Source organism: Nycticebus coucang, chromosome 4 (assembly GCF_027406575.1).
Source record: "Nycticebus coucang isolate mNycCou1 chromosome 4, mNycCou1.pri, whole genome shotgun sequence".
In the NCBI taxonomy this organism is placed as follows: Eukaryota; Metazoa; Chordata; class Mammalia; order Primates; family Lorisidae; genus Nycticebus; species Nycticebus coucang.
In genome coordinates this window covers 137225259-137247930 of record NC_069783.1, presented here as the reverse complement: position 1 = coordinate 137247930, position 22672 = coordinate 137225259, and the positions used below count along the sequence as shown (strand labels likewise).

Below are 22672 nucleotides of genomic sequence, written 5' to 3'. Positions count from 1 at the left end.
ATATTTGCATCCATAACCCCTCCCCTGTGACCTCAGTGGAGGGATAAGAGAGGCCTGGGATCCCAGTCCTGCTCTGGACCTCAGGAGGACCGTGTTCACCATGGCCTGGCCCCCTCTCCTCCTCCTTCTCCTCTGCTACTTCTCAGGTAGGGATGGGCCTCCATGTCCTGGAGCAGCCCCCTGGCCCAGCCAGTGCCCTCTGTCTCATGTCTCTATGCAGCTCCACTTTTGTCCCTGGTTTTTCAACCACGAACATCTGTGTTTGCAGGTTCCCTCTCCCAGCCTGTGCTGACTCAGCCACCTTTCCTCTCTGCTTCTCCTGGAGCATCAGCCAGACTCACCTGCACCCTGAGCAGCAGTTCTGTTGTTGGTGGCTATCACATGACGTGGTACCAGCAGAAGCCAGGGGGCCGTCCCCGGTATCTCCTGAGATTCAAGTCTGACTCAGATAAGCATCAGGGCTCTGGGGTCCCCAGCCGCTTCTCTGGATCCAAAGATGGCTCGGCTAATGCAGCAATTCTGCACATCTCTGGGCTACAGGCTGAGGATGAGGCTGACTATTACTGCTGTGCATATCATGGTAACACTAACACTTACACAGTGCTCCAGACCAAGGGGGAAGTGATACAAAAACCTCCCTTGTGTTCTTCCTGCCTGGTGCAGACACTGCTGCTCTGACTGGGGTTGAATCGAGCTAAGGATTGACTTATATTATTACTTTGTCCACCAGCACCTACCTAAGTTTTCTAGGAATTACGCATGTGGAAATGTGAGGTTTTCTTGTCATTGTTTTTGCCATAAAATGTCAGTTTTATCTATTGCTATTGTCTTCACACATTTAGCATGCCTACAAGTTGAGTAAATCAGTTTTGTGTTTTGTTTGTTTATTTTTATTTTTTTTGAGACAGAGTCTCACTCTGTCACCCGGGGTAGATAGGGCTATTTATAAATAGCCCAATAAATGGTATTATAGCATTATAGCTCGCAGTAATTTCCAACTCTTGGGACTCAAATGATTCTCTTGCCTCACACAGGTCTCAAACTCCTAAGCTCAAGCAATCCACCCTCTTCCACCTCCCAGAGTGCTAGGATTACCATTGTGAGCCACTATGCCTGGCCAGTAAATCACTTTTCAGAGCAAAGATTCCCTCCAGGGTGATTGTGGTTGAGTAAGGGCATGGTTGAGCCCACACATGCTGTCTCAGTCCTCTTTCATTTGTTATAAAAATAATACCACTAATTGGGCTATTTATAAAGAATAAATGTTTATTCAGTTCAGAGTTCCGGAATTCAGAAGAAAAGTGTAGTTGCAATCTTATTTTTAGACACATGTGCATTTAAAGCAACTAAAGTCAAAAAAAGACAAAGGTGGTCACTTTATATTGGTCAAGGGAAAAATTAAACAAGAAGACATTTGAATTCTAAATATTTATGCACCCAATTTATATGCTCCCAGATTTTTGAAACAGACCTCACTCACTCTGAGCAATATGATATCAGATAATACTATAATAACAGGGGACTTTAACATTACTCTTACAGAGCTGGAAAGATCCTCTAAACAGAAATTCAACAAAAATATAAGAGATTTAAATGAGACCCTAGAACAACTGTGCTTGATAGAAGCATATAGAACACTCCATCCCAAAGATAAAGAATATACATTCTTCTCATCGCCCCTTGGGACATTCTCCAAAATTGATCCTATCCTAAGCCACAAAACAAACCTCAACAGAATCAAAAGGATTGAAATTTTACCTGTATCTTGTCAGACCATAAGCACTAAAGGTGGAACTCAACTCTGACAAAAACATTCAACCCCATACAAAGGCATAGAAATTAAACAACCTTCTTTTGAATGACAGTTACCCAACTGTCACAAAGACATAAAACAGGAAATCATTAACTTCCTTGAGCGTAACAACAATGATGACATAAGCTACCAAAACCTGTGGGATACTGCAAAAGCAGTTTTGAGAGGAAAATTTACCACTTTAGATGGCTACATTTGAAAAACAGAAAGAGAGCACACCAACAAACTCACAAGCCATCTTATGGAATTGGAAAAGAAGGACAATCTAAGCCTAAACCCAGTAGAAGAAAAGAAATATCCAAAATGAAATCAGAGATCAATAAAATTGAAAACAAAAGAATCATTCAGAAAATTAATGAAACAAGGAGTTGGTTTTTTGAAAAAATAAATAAAATAGATAAACCTTTGGTCAGAATAACTAGAAATAGAAAAGTAAAAATCTCTAGTAACCTCAATCAGAAATGATAAAGGGGAAATAACAACTAATCCCACAGAGATACAAGAGATCATGTCTGAATACTACCAGAAACTCTATGCCCAGAAATTTGACAATGTGAAGGAAATGGATCAATATTTAAAATCACATCCTCTCCCTAGACTCAGCCAGGAAGAAATAGAACAACCGGATCTCTATGTGGGTGGAGGAGCAACCATCCAAACAGGGAGAACAAATGCAAAGGTAACCGGGGTAGCAAGTTTCAGCAACATCAAGGAAGGCGGCCAGTACATCTGGAGTGGAGTGAATGAGATTTCAATAAAGGAATTTGTTCTGTGAGGTCTGGATTCAGATGAGGGGCCACACTTAGGGATCTAGAGGGCCACACGTGGCCTTAAGGCTGCAGCGTCCCCACCCTTGGAAGATACAAGGGAAACAAGAGAGCTCAGGGAAACAAGAGAAGGGGGAAGATTACGTGTGGACTTGTAGGCCCCCTTTCTACTTAACGGGCGATCACTGTCTTGAATCTAGAGATGCAGGTTAATGCAGTACCTAAGAGCACAGGCTTTGGAGCCAGACTGCCCACTTGTGCCTCAGCTGTGCCACCTTCTAGTCATCCAACATTGGTCAAGTCGCCCTCCTCATCAGTAGCCCATCTGCAAAACAGGGCTAATGACACTACCCCCGTCACAGAGCCATTGTGAGGATTAAGTAAGTTATTTTAACCAAAGCACTTTGAACAGTCTGGCAAGGAAAGAACACTGTGTGTTTGACTGACTGCTGCTTTATCATTATCAATGTATTTTGCTGCATGTTGCTTGGGTAACTGATAGTATCAACAATAATTTTGGAGGCTGATTTTTCCAGTAACCAGTCTTTAAAAACCTGTACAGGATGTATTTCAAACATAAATTATCATTTCTGCTTTCCTTCCTAAGCAGGTATAGACAACACCCCACCCCGCTACCTATTCCCAACTTAAAAACAATATTGGGCAATGTTTCATTGCTTTTGCCAAAGGAAGGAGGAAAAGCTGGAAAAGTGAGCCACTGAAAAAAGCAATTTTAAAAAATGGATTTCAAGCCTACAAATTTTATCAGTTGCTCTATTGTCAGGTTTGGTTTAAGAAAAACATTATTTACCCCAAATTTTGGATTTTGTGTATTTTAATGATTCATGGCATTCTTAGCCTAAATGCTTAGGTTTATGAAAGTCAGACATATAATAGTGTTAAGTGCAGTCACAACTTTTTCATTTTTTCTCTTCTTTTATTAACAGTTCTTAAGCACCTACATGTTAAACGAATTATGCTAGATGATTAAGGGGAGCAGACAGGAATAAGACAAAGTCCCTGATATTTCTCTACAAAAATCGGTGCAAGTGGATTAATACATAACCCTCTTCTTCTGAAATAAGCAGTCCGTCGACGATGCCTCTGTTCCTCTTTCAGACACTAACTGGAGGACAAATTAGCCACCATTCCTTCTCTGCCTCCTGAGGCTGGAGGTATGGAGTGGCTCGACACATTCTCAGAACAGAGGCAAGACAGTGTAACCAGTCTTGGGGGACTCTACTCTCATCACCCACCTGTCCATCCTTCCTGCTCAGGGGATGTCATTAGGGAAGACACAAAACAGGATATTTGACAAGGCTTATGCCGTAAAACAACTATGCCAAAATGTCAAGGCACTGTCATTTTATTACCAAGTAAAAGCGGTAGTAGATGTCCATGAGTCCACTGAATCTCAGAGCCTCATCCATGATGACAGGGTAAAATGGGGCACTGGGAGGGCTAAGAGTAGGCCTCAGGGTATGGGTGAGGTTCTTCGCACAGATTACTTCTCTCTCTTTTTTTTCCTGGGTAGAGTGCCAGGGTGTCATAGCTCACAGTAACCTCAAGAATTCCTCTTGCCTCAGTCTCCTGAGTAGCTGGGACTACCAGTGCCTACCACAACACCCGGATAGTTTTTCTATTTTTTGTAGAGACGGGTCTTGCTCTTGCTTAGGCTGGTCTCAAACTCCTGAGCTCAGGCCATCTCAGCCTCCCAGAGTGCTAGGACTACAGGCATGCGCCATTGCACTCAGCCTGAACACATTACTTTGGTAATAAATATGCTGAGTATTTACTAGTTACTTTTTTTAGGCTGCAACAAAATGCCGCCATGGAAAATGTACAAAGCAAAATGTCAAGTGTCTAGTTTTAAAGCAGAGGACAATACTTAGCACGCAGCATTTCTGGCAGTGTGACCCGACCATTCATTCTCCAAGTCACCCAGGCTTAAAACCCTGACACTGGGAAATGAATGTTCACCATAGCCTGTGATAGCTCTCTACAATTCCACTTTACAGTTAAAAAAAAGTACCTCCTCCTCAGCATAATATTCATATACTCTTTCAATGATTTATTTTTCCATCAATATCACCTTTTATGAAACAGTGGTAAGCAAGAGAAGATACAAAAATGAATACAGTCATGCCCTTAACAGTTTGGCTTACCAAGCATTTGTTGAGTGCCCCCACATAGAATATTAATAAACGTAAAGTGCTAGCATATAGATACGCATCTGGATTTCAGGGAAAGCTTTTAGGAGAGGATGCCAGAGTTGAATCTTAAGGAATTAGCAAGAGTTTGCTTAATGAGGAGGAGCAAGAGGAAGGGCCTATCTAGGTATGAGAGAAGTGCCCCGAGTATGTGGAGGAGGCAGGAGCTGGAAAGGTAGGCAGGAGCCAGATCGTAACAGGCCTTTAAACCGTACTAAGGAGTTTGCATTTTATTATGGAGAGAACCAGGAACCACCAGAGGATTGTAGGAAGAGGAGTGACATGAACAGATGTTTTGTTGTTGTTAAGCTCACCCAAGGGTAGACTGGAGGGAAGCCAGGGCTAAATGCAGACAAACTAGTTAGGAAGCGCTTGCTGTAACCTCAGAAATGTTGAAAAGAATATAACCACATGTCCCAGGCAGAAAGGATGGAGAGCACAGGACCTATCTGAGAAACATTCTGTAAATAGCAATTACAGGACTTGACTATTGACTGGACATGTAGGAGTTGAAGTCAGGGATTAGGATTCTTCCCAGGTTCCTCCTCCTGGCTAAGGCAATTGTTTGGATAGTGGTACTATTTATTGAGCATAGCGGGGCACACAGTAGAAGGGCATATTGATTTTTTTCCTTTAAGGGAGGCAGGGGAAGGTGACGAGTTCAATTTTAAGTGCTGAATCTGAGGTCTGTGTGGGAATACGAGAGTTTCATTAAGTCAGTTAGCTAACTAGATTCTGTGCTTTTTAGTCCTAGGAAATTTATAAGACTATTCCAGAAGTACGTGTACCTGGCAACCTCATTTTAAAAGGAACAGGCACACTGATTTGAAAAAAACGATATTTTTGTTTAAAAAAAACTGAAAATACAGGGGCTGAGAATTAGTAACATTGTTAGTCTCTGCCCAAGTGACACTGCAGAACGATGTAAGCTGTACGCAGGGTTCCCTGGGTTTCCTCCTCGCACTCTTCCTTTTAACAGGTTTGACGAGCAAGAGCTGAGAAACACGCCCCCCAGTGGCCGTGGAAGGAAGGGTCTCTAGCACCTTTTTGCCACCAAACAAAGCCCTGTGAAGAGATGCAATTTATGGGGCTCAGAAGGCCACGACGCTGGTACTGTTAAACCGCACAACCAAACGAACGTTCCCAGGGAATGGAACCCCTTACCTGTCACGTCGGACGAAGTAAAATCTCACTTTCGACTTAGCAAAATAAGAACCCAGATCTGGCAATAGCTTGCAGTAAGTCCCTCTCGGCGACAACCGTGCAAGCGGAAACGCGCAGTCTAACCAGATCCACTTCAGTCCGCAGGGCCCGGCTTCTACCACGTGGGTGGCAGCGGCCAGCGGGAAAGATCCACGAAGGGCGGGAGCAGGAGGCGTGTCTCTGCGGCAGGAGGCGGGACCTGCATGGTGGGCGGGGCCTGCGGCGGAACCTGGCGACCGGGTTCCTCTCGGCTTCTCTCCCCTTTTGCCTTCGCCCTTCGAGCCGCCACGTAATGCCACGTCCCCGCGCATGCGCACCTTGTCCGGCGGTGGCGGTTGTTTCCGGCCTTAGGCGGTTGGAGCCGCCGCCGTGCTGGAAGCAGTGGTGGCGGCGGCCCGGGAGTGCACAGCGCGGGCGAAGTGGTCTTGTTTTCTTCCCCTAAAGGGCCGGTAAAGCCGGTGGCTGAGCTGCAAGATGAATTTCCTCCGTGGGGTAATGGGAGGTCGGAGTGCCGGCCCCCAGCACACAGAAGCTGAGACGGTGAGAGGACCGGCGGGTCCGGGACTTGGGAAGGGTCCGGGCGGGACGGGACGCCGGGGGGTCTAGAGGTCACCTCTCGCGCCCCATCGTGCATTGGGGATCCACATGCCGCCTCCCCGTTTTCTTTCTTTCCTCTCCTGAAATCTCCCAGTTACTCCTTCACGCTCCCAGCACAGTCCCCGCCGCGACGGCTCGGCCGGGCTGACAGCAACCGCGCCCGCAGCTCCCGAGCTCCGCAGCTCGGGGTGAGCAGAGTGGTCCGCGAGCGGTGCGGCCCGGGGAGCGAAGGACACCTCAGCCACCGGCAGAGGTGGCCCGACCTGTCTCCCACGCCCCTCAGGGCCGCGACTCCTCCCTCCCTGTCTTTCGCCTGGGTCTCCACTGGCGGAGAGGAGTCCAGTGAAGTCCTTCTCCCTCCCTCCTAGTCTGAAACTTGGGCTTTGGGGAAGACTGCAAGGTTTAAAACCCAGCTGTTGGCGAGAGCATGTGGGGGAGAATAAAACGATATTCTTTGGGGCACAAAGCCACCTGCTCCTGTCCCATCAACTGGAAGGACGGTCGTTCTGCTTGGTGTTAATTCAGACCTTACTTTTTGGGCTCACCCAAATATATGTCATTTGGCAAATACTTAGTTGGACGTCGTTGTGATCTTTTGCGCTCTGGGGAGACCTCCTGCTTTCTGCCTGAATGACAACGATTTGCAATATCATTTTTAGAAAGTATTAGCTACTGAAAACAGTATTTGCTAGGGCTTAGATTTTAGGTTTAGGATGAGCTTTTTTTCTTTATTTAAATTTCGGAATATTAGGGGGTACGCATGTTTTGTTTATATACTTTTTGTACAGGTTGAATCAAAGTTGTAAGTGTGCCTGGGGTAAACTTATATTCCAGTTTCGTTGGTGTGTAATGGAACTGAGGACATACGGCTTTTTTAAAATATACGTTTTATTTGAGAATAGTTTTAGATTACATCACATTGAGCAAGTATGACGTTTTAAAGGCAAACTTTTGGATGGTAGTCATAAGAATAACTTTGTTATTGGGAATCCGAAGTTTTTAAAAGAAACGTTTTATTTGAGAATAATTTTAGATTACATCACAGTGAGCAGGTATGACGTTTTAAAGGTAAACTTTGGGAAGTAGTCCTAGATACAACTTTTTGTTACTGGGAGCTTGAAGGGTAAAAATGGTAGCTTTCATTTGTCAAACTCCTAGTTTATAGTAGGTTCTGTGTTGAGCTGTTTATAGTCCACATTTCTAAATCCTTAACTACTTTGCAAAATAAGTGATACTATCCTCACTTTACAAATGAAGTGAGGCTTAGAGAAGTGAAGTATCTTGAACAGGGTCAGGTTGCTGACCAGAGCCAGGTGTTTTTTTCTTTAAAGCCTTGACTTGATTGCTGATGCCCATATTTCAGTGCTATCTGGGAATTTGGGAAATTTATATATTAGAATTAACCACACAAATCTGGGTTAGAATTGTTTAAAGCTGATGACTGTTTCCTTCATTTGAACATCAGGAGATGGCTGTCTCACACACACAAACACAGAATATCTCGCTTCACCAGTGCATTCCTACTTGGCGATGAGGCAGCCAAACTGCCCTCTTAGAAGACCTTGTTCTTTCCCAATCACCATAACTGCAACCCTTCAGGCTCCCAGTAACAAAGTTATATCTGGGACTACTTCCCAAAGTTTACCTTTAAAACATCATATCTGCTCACTGTAATGTAATCTAAAATTATTTTCAAATAAAATGTTTATTTTAAAAACTTCAGATTCCCAGTAACAAAAGTTATGCTTACAACTACCATCCAAAGTTTACCTTTAAAAGTCATACCTGCTCACCGTGATGAGCATTGATTTAGATTAAGTAATCTAAAATTATTATCAAATAAAACATTTATTTCTTTTAAAAGCCCTCTGTCCTCATTTCCATTACATACCAACTGAACTTCAAAATAAATTTATTCTGGGCACACTCACAAATGTAACTTTGACTCAGTCTTTATAAAAAGTATGTAAACAAAACATGTGTACCCCCTAATAGTCCAAAAATAAATGATCTTCATTTATTTTGTCTAATGTTAGTATTTGAGAGACCAGGTTTTAAAATATGGTTTAGTAGATCTTGCTTTGGCATAAGACCTTGATTTGACTCCTGGCTTTCTACCCCTGATTGGATTGAACAGGCAAGAGATGGCAATTACCCTCAAAGTAAAATGAAGAACATGCCTACTCTTCAGGATGAAGTGAGGATTAAGTGAAATAAATAGAAAGAGCCTGGCACTTAGTAGGTGCTCAATAAATGGTAGTTTTTACTGTGTGTGGTTGGGGAAGAATACCCTTTTTTTGTTGTTCTTATAGTTGGTCTTTTCACAGTGACTTCGCTAGTAAGGATAGTATAAAATTTGTCACAGTGTGGGATTTTAAAGGGACCTGGTAGCGCCTCCTCACTTTACAAGCATAAAACACTAAAGCAGCTTGCACAATGTCGCAGAGCTGGAACTAGAACACTTTGATCTTGCCACTGCGAATGGAGCAACGCATTGTGATTTCTAAATGAAGCTTGAATATATAAATTGAAAAGAAAGTGGTTCTTGCCTAACTTTGGAAACTTGGAAAAGTATTTGTCTTCTGAAGAAAATTCATTTACTCTGAGTTACAGTGTGAACAGAACTTGTTTCATCATCTCCTTCCATCAGGAAGTTCAACAGATATAAAGGATCATGGGTCACTAGTTTAGAAGCATTGTAGGGCATCATTGGAGTGTTTAGTACAACATTCGATGTTTTCACAGGTAATATGATCTGGCCTGGATATTTTGAGTTACCAGAGCTTGGAACCTCTAACTTTGCTATTATCATGTAGTATGTTGTATTTTTTTTTTCCATTCTGCAAAATTGAATTTTTTCATTGTAGTTTTCCATCTTCTTTGCTTTTCTGATCTTTTTCCAATGGAAGGCCTCTTTGTTTTGTCTGAATTCTGCCTAGTCTTCAGCCTCATCATCAGTGCTTTTCTATCCTGCACTCTGAGCTTCTTTGCCCTACCACACTGCACATACGTACTCTTTCACCTCCGAGTAATTTTGTAGTTTAACTAGACTATGAATTTCTTATGCTTTCTACCATACGTATATGTAACTTAGCCCTTCTAGACTCTTAAAATATCTATAGAGCAGGTTCATATGTATTTTAATCTGTTGTTCCAAAATGCTCAGTTGGAGCACCTACTGTGTTCAATTAGTACTTGTAAAATGAATAATTGTTTTATTTGAAATAAATCATAGATCTTAATCATAGCTACTCACCAATTATTAGGATTAAACAATACTTCTTAAAGACTAGCAATCAAAGTTTTCAAATGATTGAGGTTGATTATGTCAAATTTTTATTTTTTTCAGATTATTAAATATTTTGACCACTGTCTTAATTTTTCTAATTTTACTAAATGTCTTGTAAAGTGTGAGAGTTATAGTATTGATTATTCAGTTTCTAGCTTTTCATAATCTTAATTAAGAATCGTTTTGGGGGCGGCGCCTGTGGCTCAAGGAGTAGAGCGCTGGTCCCATATGCCGGAGGTGGCCGGTTCAAACCCAGCCCCGGCCAAAAAAATAAATAAATAAAAAAGAATCATTTTGGACTGATAATTAAGATGTTCTTCAGAATCGGTGAAGTAGTAAATACATGTATGTATCATAGGATAGTCAATAATTTGATAAAGTGCTGGATATTTTAAATACAGAATTTTATCCACGTTGAATGTTTTGCATTATAGAATCATACATTTTTTGAATTTGATTTCTTTCTTAAGGTAGGAAAAGACAGTGATTTCTGATGATTGATACTGCCTCAGGCTTGACACCATTTGCTTGGTGCAAATAAACATATAGTAAAAATCCCACTCATGCTTTTGTTTTCAGTGTTTTTTCCCCCTAACTACTAGAAAGGGGCTGCTCATGCTGTTGTAGCTCACATGTGTCTGGTGTTCCATGTGCCTTCCAACTAGTACCTTTGTTTAAGGCTAGTTTCTTGAAAATTCCAGAAGACATGTTAACTACTTTTGATAAATCGTAGGAGCATTTTTCTGTTCTCACGTTGGATCCTGAGGCCTGAAGGTAGCTAAAGTCCAGAGAAAGCATTCAGAATTTCTATGCTGTTCCGTCTCTTTTTAGATCATGCTTTGATCAGCTAGCTCAGAAAACAAAAGGGCTAATAGTATAGACGCAGTTATACTTTCTTTTAATAAAAATCATTATTAAGGAGTGTGGCTTAAATTTAGACATAGTTTTTGTTTGGTCAAGCACATTTTATACCGTGTTGCTATAAATGTGAAGTCTGAAACTCCTATTTGGGTTAATGTTTCATATCCCATATTTATAACTAGGTCAATGTCACAACTGGAATGTGTTTCTCTCTTGGCCTGTCTTGAGCAATGACAATGTCAGAGAAAACCTTAATAATTTGTGTTTGATCATTTCTATATCCAAGCAAAGATGTCTTTTATACTCTTTTTAAGTAGTGTCTGTTAAATACTACATGGCTTTTGAAGATTAATTATGTAGGTTATTTAGGGTAATTTATGAAAACTGGAATCATTTGAACTTTACATGTCCTAACGTTACCAAGGTATGATCCAAAATTTTTGAATAAATATCCTTGAAAAGAATTTTATTAACAAGGAAGTGTGTACTGTAATAATCAAAAACAAAACAAAATACTGATAATACAAAGAAAATAAATAAAATAAAAACCTCCAATGTTTATAAAAGGTTTGGTAAGCAGGCACTGTGTTAATTTTGTTTTTTGAGACAGAGTCTCCTATTGTCCTCAGTAGAGGGCTGTAGTGTCACAGCTCACAGCAACCTCAAACTCTTAGGCTTAAGCAGTTCTCTTGCCTCAGCCTCCTGAGTAGCTACCCTGTTTCCCCAAAAATAAGACTTACTTACAGGAAAGGTAAGATGTCCCCTGAAAATAAGACCTAGCGCATCTTTGGGAGCACACCTTAAAATTTTCGGGGAAACAGGGTAGGACTACAGGTGCCCGTCACAATGCCCGCACCCGGCTATTTTGTTGTTGTTGTTGCAATGGTCATTGTTGTTTAGCAGGCCTGACCGGGTTTGAACCTGCGAGCCTCGGTATATGTGACCAGCACTCTAACCCCTGAGCTACAGGCGCAGAGCCTGTGTCAATATTTTTAAAATGAAGATACGAAGTAAGCAGTGTTTGCCAAATTTATTTGACCAACTCCTTCCCTTTTTTTTTTTTTTACTTTAGGAAACTCTGTAGGTTTAGTAAGTTGAGGAACATACCTGGGGAAAAATTATCCTGGAGGTTATACATGTGTAAGTCCTGATGTCTTAGGATTTGAGAAGTAATTATAATCATTCTTGAATCTTATTATTTTTTAGGAGAGCCCAGAAGAATTCCTTACATAAATTTCTTGACACAAGTACCGTTTCTCTTTTTTTATGTGTACATTTTATTATTTACACTGTTTTGTATTCTGCTTTCTGTCTATGGTCGGTACAGAAAAGTTATGCATGTTATTATTATGCTTATCTGTCAGGCAGAAATGCCCAAAACTTTCTTTCTATAAAAAGTCATTCATCTTTTGCTCAAGATTAAAGATGCTACCATTTGTGGTAGGTTATTTGGTAGATTTCATGCTTAAAAAGGTGTTCTTTTGAAAAACATAGTTCATTTCTAGGAGAAATCAAGGAGAGTAGATGAAGCCGTGTGTTCCTTTGGCTGTCTTCTAGGGGATCCTAATGGAAGCAAACTGTGTTGGAGTGACTGGATTTGTCTGCAGAGACACTTGCGTTCCACTGTGTAGTGCTCTCACATCTTTTTTTAGATTATAATAATTTAGGCCATCTGAAGATAAGATCAGCTTTTGCTTTTTTTAATGAAGTCTTCACTTACAGAGTTCAGTTTAAAACAAATTAACTTCTGGCTCTTTTTTTGTATTCTAAAACAGTAATTTTTAAATTCCATTAAAGCTATTAATGAGTTGACTATTAACATGAATTATTTTTTTTTTTTTTTGTAGAGACAGAGTCTCACTGTACAGCCCTCGGGTAGAGTGCCGTGGCGTCACACGGCTCACAGCAACCTCTAACTCTTGGGCTTACGCGATTCTCTTGCCTCAGCCTCCCGAGTAGCTGGGACTACAGGCGCCCGCCACAACGCCCGGCTATTTTTTTGTTGCAGTTTGGCCGGGGCTGGGTTTGAACCCGCCACCCTCGGCATATGGGGCCGGCGCCCTACTCACTGAGCCACAGGCGCCGCCCTAACATGAATTATTTTTTAGTCCTACAGTAAATAGTTATGGTTAGGGAAGTTCTTTTTCAGGAAGGTACAACTATATTTTCAGCTTCATGAAGACAAGGGCAAGATTATATCGTAATATTAAGCTGTTATTAGGTTCTTAATAAATATTTGTTGAATAAATGAATGGTTGGAGATTTTTTTGTTTTGAAGGGTTTTTTTTTGAGGCACTCTCACTCTGTTGCCCGGCTAGAGTGCTGTGACATCAGCCTACCTCACAGCAACCTTAAACTCCTGGGTTTGAGCATTCCTCCTGCTTCAGCCTCTTCCTGAGTGGCTGGGACTACAGGTTTCCGCCACAATGTGCAGCTAATTTTTCTAATTCTTTTCTATTGTGGGTTAATATGAAGACACATAATTAGATTACATTATTTGCATTTGTAATTTTTTTTATTTACTTAGAAAAAGTCTCATTTGTAGCCTTCCATAGAGGACCATGGTATCAGCTCATGGCAGTCTCAATCTCCTGGGCTCAAGTGATCCTCCTGCCTCAGCCTCCCAAGTAGCTGGGACTACAGCCATCCCCACAACACCCACGGCTTTTTTCTATTTTTAGTAGTGATGAGGTCTTCTTCTTACTCAGGCTGGTCTCAAACTCTTGAGCTCAAGCAATCCACCTACCTTGACCTCTTAACTCCTGAGCCCAAGATATTCTGCCTTGACCTCCCAGAGTGCTGGGATTACAGGTGTGAGCTACCACATCGGGCTTAGAGTTAGAGTTTTAATAGCATTCCTTTTTACAAGTTAGGTAATTAGTTACTGAATACTAAAAAAAAAAGAGTGGGGAGGAAGGATTTTTGTTAGCAGTTGTAAGAAGATACTGCAAACTATATTAATACCAGGGTCCTTTAAGTTTTAAGTGTATCCCATTGTAGTTTTATACTGTCTTCTTTTTTCCCCTTCTGGTAATTTTGCATTTTCATATTCTTCATCTCAGTTTTTTCTGTCCTAGTCATTCCTATTCTCACTGCTGCTTTTTGGGTCTCTCTCTGTATATTATTAAATGTAAATAAATGGCACTATTGGATAGTAAAGAAAGTTTTTTAATATGACAAGTTAGTTATTATAATTCTAATTATGCCCAGTTTACCAATGGTTAGTGGGATTATTTTCCCTTTACATGTTTCACTTGATAAGTGGAATTGTGAATCTCAAATGACAATTATTGAAACAAAGAGGAGTTCTTACAGGGTGTGGGGGTAGGGGCTATACGGAGTAGGAAATAGGGAAATGTAGGGAAAAAGAGACAAAATTGCAGATGTGAAAGGTGAATAAATCTGGAAATCTAAGATACAAAATGAAGACTATAGTTACAATTTTGTATTATGTAGTGAAGTAGATTTTTGGTGTTCATGTCACACATACATAAAGGGTACCCGTGTGAGAGGATGAGTTTATTCATTTGCCTAAGTACACTCACTGTATGTCAAAACATGGCATATGCCTTGAGTAAATACATTAAAAAAATTTTTTAAAACACAGAGTTCTCACACAGTCATCTGCGTGAGCTGCTTAATGTTACACCTTGTATTATCTTCTTCATCTTTTTATTATGTAAAGTGGCAAACGATTCTAGAAAATTTTAAGCCCTTGATTCCCATCTCTGATCTCAGTTATCTTTCTAGAGATGACCACTACTACTTTGGTGTAAGTCCTTCCAGACCTTTGTGCATAATCATGTCTCTATGTAGTATAGAATTATGTATTTGTATGAGCATTAGCAAGTTTGTTCTTTTTAAAATAAATAACATACTGTTTATACTGTAGCTTACCTTTTTCATTGATGTGTTTTGGTGATCCTTTCATGTTAAAGCATATAGAGCTTTATTAGAAAGTATTAAAATTAGCAGTTTTTCAGTTACTTTTGTTAAGCACACTATAATCTTTTTTAAGAGACTATAAAAGCTTTTTTTTTTTCTTGACACACTCTCACTTTGTCACACTGGGTAGAGTACCGTGATGTCATAGCTCACAGCAACCTCAAGTGATCCTCTTGCTTCAGCTTCCTGAGTAGCTGGGACTACAGGCGGCTGCCACAGGGCCTGACTAGTTTTTCTGTTTTTAGTAGAGATGGGTCTTGCTCTTGCTCAGGCTGGTCTGGAACTCCTAAGCTCCAGCAATCCACCTGCCTTGGCTCCCCAGAGTGCTGGGATTCCAGGCGTGAGCCACTGGCCTGGTCTGTACAAGCTTCTTGACAACACAGTCAATATCTTGTTCATCTTTGTGTCTCTCAGAGCACCTAATAAACTAGTTAGCATAATATGAATTAGTTGATAAACTTCTGTCACTTAAATTTTTCCTATTATCGCCCCTTTCTCCCCTTTCTGGTCCTAAATAAAACTATGGGTTAAATTTTACTCAGATATGTATTTTTCCTGCTAGAACTGTTTCTTGTTAATGTATAGTGTCCTGTTGTTTAACACAATGGTTACAAGTTCAAGTTCCAGTTGGGTGGAATCAGTGAAGCAGCAGATCTGGTCAGAGAAGAGATGAAACTGGAGCCTCCCTATCCTGTGTCAAGGATGGGGCTAGTGCTAAGCTCCAGCCAGTTGTTGGCTACTGGAATGTAGGCTGCCAGAGCCAATGTAACGTGAGGGTAAGCCCTCAAACTGCTTAGCTTTGAGTCCTAGCTCACCAACTTAGTTTTGTGAACATGCACAAGTTCCTTAACCACTGTGCCTGTTTCCTCATCCCTGAAATGTGGATAGGTAGTAATAGTGCCTATCTCACAGGGTTTTGTGAAGATTAAATGACTTTTAAAATGTAAGATTTTAGGATAGAGCTCGCACATAGTAAATGTAAATGTGTAACATTTTACTGATTCTAAGGTACACATAGCATTTAAACATCTCTGAAATCAGGGTGCATTTTGTAATCACAATTGGGGTTGTTGTTTTTTCTTGATAATATGGTAGATCTTTAAATTGATGACTTCTTAATTGTATGAAATATAGTGTCAGCTACCATTAGCTATCAGGCTAATATTTTTCAAGAAAAGATAGAAATCTGGATTTTTATATGAAAATTTTCAGTTTTTAAATGTTGGCTTAAAAATTGGTTAAATACTCAAATAGTATAGTGAATACTATACATTATTACTTATTAGATAACATTGAGTATCATTCTAGTATTCTAAGTTTTGAGCGTTACATAACCTTAGAATTCACCTAGTTTATCCTTCCATTTTGCAGATGATGAAACTGACTTAGAAAGATTGTATTTAAGGTACAGGCCGGGCAGGTGGCTCACGCCTATAATCCCAGCACTCTGGGAGGCTGAGGTGAGTGAATTGCCTGAACTCACAAGTTCGAGAACAACCTGAGCCAGATCAAGACCTTCTAAAAACAGCCAGGTGTTATGGTGGGTGCCTGTAGTCCCAGCTACTTGGGAGGCGGAGGCAAGAGAATTGCTTGAGCCCAAGAGTTTGAGGTTGCTGTGAGCTGTGATGCCACAGGGCTCTACCATAGGGCAACAAAGTGAGACTCTATCGCAAATAAATAAATAAATAAGATACAGTCCATTCTTATTCTATGTCAACTTTTTTTATTTTTTTTTTTAGACAGAGTCTCACTATGTCACCCTCACCCTCTGTAGAGTGCATTGGCATCACAGCTCACAGCAACCTCAAACACTTGGGCTTAGCCAGTGGTTCTCAACTTGTGGGTCATGACCCCTTTGTAACAATGAAAATATAGGGTAGTGCCTGTAGCTCAAGTGGTTAAGGCGCCAGCCACATACACCAGAGGTGTGGGTTCGAATCCAGCCCAGTCCTGCCCAAACAATGACAACTACAACCAAAAAATAGCCAAGCATTGAGAATCGCTTAAGCCCAGGAGTTTGAGGTTGCTGTGAGCTGTGACGCTATAGCACTCTACCCAGGGCTGTAGCTTGAGGCTCTGTCTCAAAAAACAAACAAAAAAAACAATGAAAATACATCCTGCATATCAGATATTTATATTAACGATTTGTAACAGTAGCAAAATTACAGTTATGAAATAGCAACGAAAATAATTTTATGGTTGGGGGTCACCACAACATGAGGAACTGTATTAAAGGTTCACGGAATTAGGAGGCAATGAGAACCACTGGCTTAAGCGATTCTCTTGCCTCAGCTTCCCAAGGAGCTTGGACTACAGGCGTCCCCCCACAACGCCTGGCTATTTTTTTGTTGTAGTTGTCATTGTTTGGCTGGGTTCAAACCCGTCAGCCTTGGTGTATGTGGCTGGCGCTGAGCTTTGTCAACTTACTATTTGCAGATTCACGTACTCACTACCCCCAAAACAATACTCACATGCACAGAGCGGTGAGGAAATCTGACGTCCCCAGTGGACATTTCCCTGCTAAGGAGATGCTCTGTCTCCTTATTTCAAACAGGAGTCCTTTTCACAGTCTAAATGTTGTTGCGTTTTTTGCATTTTTTTGTATTTTTTTCTTGGTGATTTTCCTGTTCAAAATGGCCTGCAAATGTAGCACAAGAAGGCTATGATGCTCTTTACAGACAAGAGGTGTACGTTGCATAAGCTTTGTTCAGACGTGAGTTAGAGTGCTGCTGGCCATGAGTTCAGCATGAGTGATCAAGTATGGTATGTATTACATAAGAAGTCTTTAAACAGGAATACACATAAAACAAGGTTTTGTATTTGTCATTTGATAAAAATTTTGTGATCAGAGGCTCTCAGAAAACTAACCTTGAATTTCCTTTAGGGGTGGTGGTTTAGTATTTCTAATTCAGTGTTTATGGTGACTTTATAGAACATAACTACTGCAAATAATGAGAATCGGTTGTATTCATAAAGGACACGAATAGTAAGGCATTCGGGTAATCAGGTTAGAGCAGGTAGTAGGATAAAAGCAAGGTCTGATATATTCTGGAAATTTCTTTATATTTTCTCTCTTTAGTTAATTGAAGCAATAGTAAAAACATGCTTATTGTAAATGATTCAAATCAGTATTTAGTCTAAAATTGCCTCTTTCTTCATTCACAACTTCATCTCTCATCACAAGAGTAATCTCTAATAAAGTTTGTATATCCTTCCAGAGTGTTTTCTTTGTATTTACCACTGTGTATAATTACACAAATGAGTGGAATAATTATATTCTGATACAGTCATTTCTGTCAGGAATGTGACAACAGGAATCTAGGAAATGTGTCAGTAGGTGATTTCGACATTGTTTATACATCATGGAGTCCCTCACACGGACTCAGGTGGTATAGCCCACCAGTGCTGCTGCTGTGGGACAGTCACTGCGCCCGAGCTGCTGACTTGTACTGTATGTGCTGTATTGAGTACTGTAGGCGTCTGTGACACAGGGTAAGTATATGTGTATCTAAACATCTAAATACAGAGATGGTAATAAAAGATAAAAAGTGACGTCCTTGTATGGAGCACTTAACCAGGAATGAAGTTAGCAGGACTAGAAGTTGCGCTGGGGGAGTGGTGAAGGAATGTGAAGGCCTAGGACATTATAGAAAATAGACTTTCAAAATTTATTTTTAAAATTTTCTTCAATAAATTATTTAGCTTATAATAATGTTTTTACTTTATAAATTTTTACTTTTTGACTTTTCGTAAAACAAAAACATTGTATAGTATAGTACAAAAATATTTTTCTTTTTTTTTTTTTTTCTTATATAGACATGGTCTCCTTATATTGCTTAGGCTAGTCTTTTTTTTTTTTTTTTTTTGGCCAGGGCTGGGTTTGAACCCACCACCTCCAGCATATGGGACCGGCGCCCTACTCCTTGAGCCACAGGTGCCGCCCCAGCTTAGGCTAGTCTTAAACTCCTGGCCTTAAGTGATCTTCCAGCCAAGCTTGGCCTTCCAAAGTAGTAGGATTACAACTATGAGCCACCATTCCTGGCCTCTTTATATATTTATTCTATAAGGTTTTTCTATTTAAAGAAAAAAAATTTTGGTTTAAAAACTAAGACACACACACATTAGCCTAGGCCTACGTAGGGCAGAATAATCAGTGTCACTGTTTTCTACCTCTACGTCTTGTGTCACGTTAAAGTCTTCTGGGGTTTAAATCCATAGGGAGCTGTCATCTCCTAAGAACAGCGCTTTCTTGTGGAGTACCTCCTAAAACATCTACATCAGGGTGTTTTACAGTTACCTTTTCTTTTTAATTAGTAGAGGAGTATGCTCTACAATAACCATTAAAAAGTATGTAGTATAATGAATACATAAGGCAGTAGCATAGTGAAGTATTGTGTATTTGCTGTACTTCCGTACACTGGCAGCTGAGTATGTTTGTTTATATCAGTATCACCACAAACACAATGACATATCCACCAATAAGAAGATTACAACTGTCACTGAGGTGATAGGAATTTTTTAGCTCCATTATAGTCTTGGGACCACCATCATATACATGGTCCAAAATGTTACTGTGAGATGTGTAGCTGTATTTGTTTTTTAGAACATTTAATGGTAGATATTGGAGATTTATTTTAAGAAACAGGCCAAAGGGGCGGTGCCTGTGGCTCAGTTGGTAAGGCGCCGGCCCCATATACCGAGGCGGGTTCAAGCCCGGCCCCGGCTGAACTGCAACCAAAAATAGCCGGGCGTTGTGGCGGGCGCCTGTAGTCCCAGCTACTCGGGAGGCCGAGGCAAGAGAATCGCTTAAGCCCAGGAGTTGGAGGTTGCTGTGAGCTGTATGATGCCATGGCACTCTACCGAGGGCCATAAAGTGAGACTCTGTCTCTACAAAAAAAAAAAAAGAAACAGGCCAAAGATCTGTTTCTTGTTTTCTATTTGTAACCTTACATACCTTGACTGTATTTACTTCTGTGTTTATTCAGAAGGTGAAATTCTGTTCCAGGTGTTCAGAATAGTCACCTGAAATGTTATGCCTTAATAGTATATTGAGATAAAGAATACTTTGATAAAAGACCTAAGGGCAAACATTTTTGACTTTAATAAAAACTGGCTAGGCTTGGGGCCCATACACAGTGGTTACAGCGTTAGCCACATGCACCGAGGCTGGCGGGTTCAAGCCCAGGCCAGACCAGCTAAACAACAATGACAACTGCAACAAAAAAGTAGCTGGGCTTGCTGCTTTTTATCTGCTTCTCCATCCCCTAGGATGCTGCACTTGTTTGAATTGTCGTATGGTACCTCGTTAATCATCTGGTTCAACTTCCAGACTAGACTGAGCAACGAGACAGAGGAGTGAGAAACAAATAGCTTCCTTTTTTTACTTTTTTTTTTTTTTTTTAAGAGAGATAAAGTCTTAGTTTGTCGCCCTCAGTAGAGTACTGTGGCATCACAGCTTACAGCAACCTCCAGCTCTTGGGCTTATGCTATTCTTTTGCCTCAGCCTCCCACGTAGCTGGGACTACAGGCACCCGCCACAACGCCCAGCTATTTCTTGTTGCAGTTTGGCTGGGACCGGGCTCAAACCCACCACCCTCAGTATATGGGGCTGGTGCCCTACTCCCTGAGCCATAGGCACTGCCAAATAGCTTCCTTTTAAGGACATGAACTTGAAGGTATCCATAACTCCCTGGCCAGAATGTAGTCACTGTCCGTGCCCAGCTGTGAGGAAGGCTTGGGACAGAGTCTAGGTAGAAGCCGCATGCCTAGCTAAAGCACAGAGGCTTTAAGTAGCTGAAGGGAAGGAGGAGAGAATGGACAATGGAGCATAATTAAACTGCATTGAGTTGGTTTTTCAAGTGAGGAATAAATGGAATAATGGTTTTTGAGATCTTTCTGAATAGAAATTAAGCACACTTGAGCTACAAAATTTTAATTTGGTAAATATCAGCTGAAAAATACCTGTTTGGACTAAAACAAGGGCAAATCTTTGTAGGCTTTGGAACATATGTAATACATTTTCCATTCACTTGGTTTTAATTGTCTGTAAAGAGTAGCTACTTAACACTCTTTATGGCGATACCACTTTTTTTTTTTTTTTTAGAGACAGAGTCTCACTTTGTCACCCTTAGTAGAGTGCTGTGGCGTCACAGCTCACACTGACCTCCAGCTCTTGGGCTTAGGCGATTCTCTTGCCTTGGCCTCCTACGACTATAGGCAACCACACCACAACGCCCAGCTATTTTTTTGTTGCAGTTTGGCCGGGGCAGGTTCGAACCCACCACCCTCGGTATATGGGGCCGGTGCTCTACTCACTGAGCCACAGGCGCTGCCCTGGAGATACCACTTTTTACCTTCAACCTTCTGGAATATTGGGAGGTAGTAAGGCCTCCAAATAGCAGATATATAAGTTGCGAAGTCTATGTAATATCAATTTCAAACCTTAACATTTTGGTTGTAAACAGTGCTATTTAATTATTGAGTATCTTACTATGTAGCAAATTAAATCTGTAAAATTTGGATGGTCTATTAGAGATACAGATGATAGAAATATTAGCCAAAAGCCTGAAAAGGTGGAATAAGAAGAAGAAGTCATAAGAAAATTGGTAATGATAAAGTTTAGTAACATTTATTGAGAACTCACAGATGCCAGGTACTATACATAGCCTTTTATATTTCTTTCTTTTTTTTGAACAGTCTTGCTTTGTCACCCTTGGTAGAGTACTCTGGTGTCACAGCTCACAGCAACCTCAATCTCTTGGGCTCATCAAGTGATTCTCTTGCCTCAGCCTCCCAAGTAACTGGGGCTACATGTGCCTGCCACAAGGCCCAGCTATTTTTACTTACTAGATTTCACTCTGGCTCAGGCTGATCTGGAACCCAAGAGTCAGGCAATCCACCAGCCTCAGCCTCCCAGAGTGAGCCATTGTGCCTGGCCTACTTCTTCATTTAATATCTAACACATTCTTTATATCATATAGGAGAGAATTTAGGTTTATATGCTAAATAGAATTTAGGTTTATAATTGTCTTTGTTTAAGAAGACAAAGAAGACTGGCGTGGTGGCTTATGCCTGTAATCCTACTACTCTGGGGAGCTAAGGTGGGGAGATCCTGAGACCAGCCTGGGTAAGAGTGAAACCCCTTTCTATGCTAAACATAGAAAAAATGGCCAGGTGTGGTGGTGTGTGCCTGTAGTTCCAGCTACTTGGGAGACTGAGACAGGAAGATTGCTTGAGCCCAGGAGTTTGGGGTTGCTGTGAACTAGGCTGAGGTCGTGGCACTCTAGCCCAGATGACAGAGCAAGACTCTAAGAACAGAAAAAAAATAAAGAAGCATGTAACTCGTTTTGGATTGCCATCAGAAACCACTAAAACAGAAACCCCGCCCCCCATTTTGGTTTTTATTTTTTATTTATTTATTTATTTTTCGAATTAATATGAGGGTACAATTTTTAGTTTACATTGTTCTCACTTCTAGGGTAAAGTTTTGGAATCTGACAGCAGGTATCTGAAATCACTCATTTATTCTAATGGTGCTAGATAAATAAGTTATTCTTAGATTCACCTTTGACTCTCATTGGTTTACGGTGGGGTTGAGAAAGTTCCAGTTACAATCCCCAGTTGAGAAGAATATGTACTTGCTGTTAAAACTCAACATATTTTGTTTTAGAACGAGAGTGATTTATTTATTTTTTTTAAGTGGCAAGTTTAATATTTTCTCCTTATTTTCTTTGTTTTTCAGACAGGGTCATCATGGCTCACTGCAGCCTCAAACATGTGGGCTCTAGTGATCCCCCACCTCCATTAGCACATGCCACCCAGCTAATTTTTCTATTTTTTTGTAGAGATGGGGTCTCGCTCTTGCTCAGGCTGGTCTCTCAAGCAATCCTCCCTCCCAGAGTGCTAAGATTACAGGTGTAAGCCGCCACACCCTGTTATTTATTCTCAGCTATGCACCACTGAAAAGGTTGGAGGGTACCAGTCCCCA

At 40.8% G+C, this 22672-nt stretch overlaps 2 protein-coding genes across 8 annotated transcripts in view; one reads left to right on the top strand and one right to left on the bottom strand.

Annotated features, from left to right (window-relative positions):
- Window positions 1-6323, bottom strand: part of LOC128583039 (putative ankyrin repeat domain-containing protein 19) — a 127897-nt gene extending 121574 nt beyond the window's left edge. For both annotated transcript variants that reach the window (XR_008379369.1, XM_053586871.1), the window contains exon 1: window positions 5955-6323. Coding sequence is in view for 1 of the 2 variants with exons in the window: in XM_053586871.1 (XP_053442846.1) it covers window positions 5955-6304 (350 nt within the window). In the remaining variant the exon portion in view is untranslated. The remainder of the gene's footprint in view (window positions 1-5954) is intronic.
- Window positions 6324-6389: 66 nt separating this feature from the next.
- Window positions 6390-22672, top strand: part of LOC128583038 (general vesicular transport factor p115-like) — an 86321-nt gene continuing 70038 nt past the window's right edge. For all 6 annotated transcript variants that reach the window (XM_053586862.1, XM_053586864.1, XM_053586863.1 and 3 more), the window contains exon 1: window positions 6390-6533. In XM_053586862.1, the coding sequence (XP_053442837.1) occupies window positions 6468-6533 (66 nt within the window). In that variant the 5' untranslated portion in view covers window positions 6390-6467. The remainder of the gene's footprint in view (window positions 6534-22672) is intronic.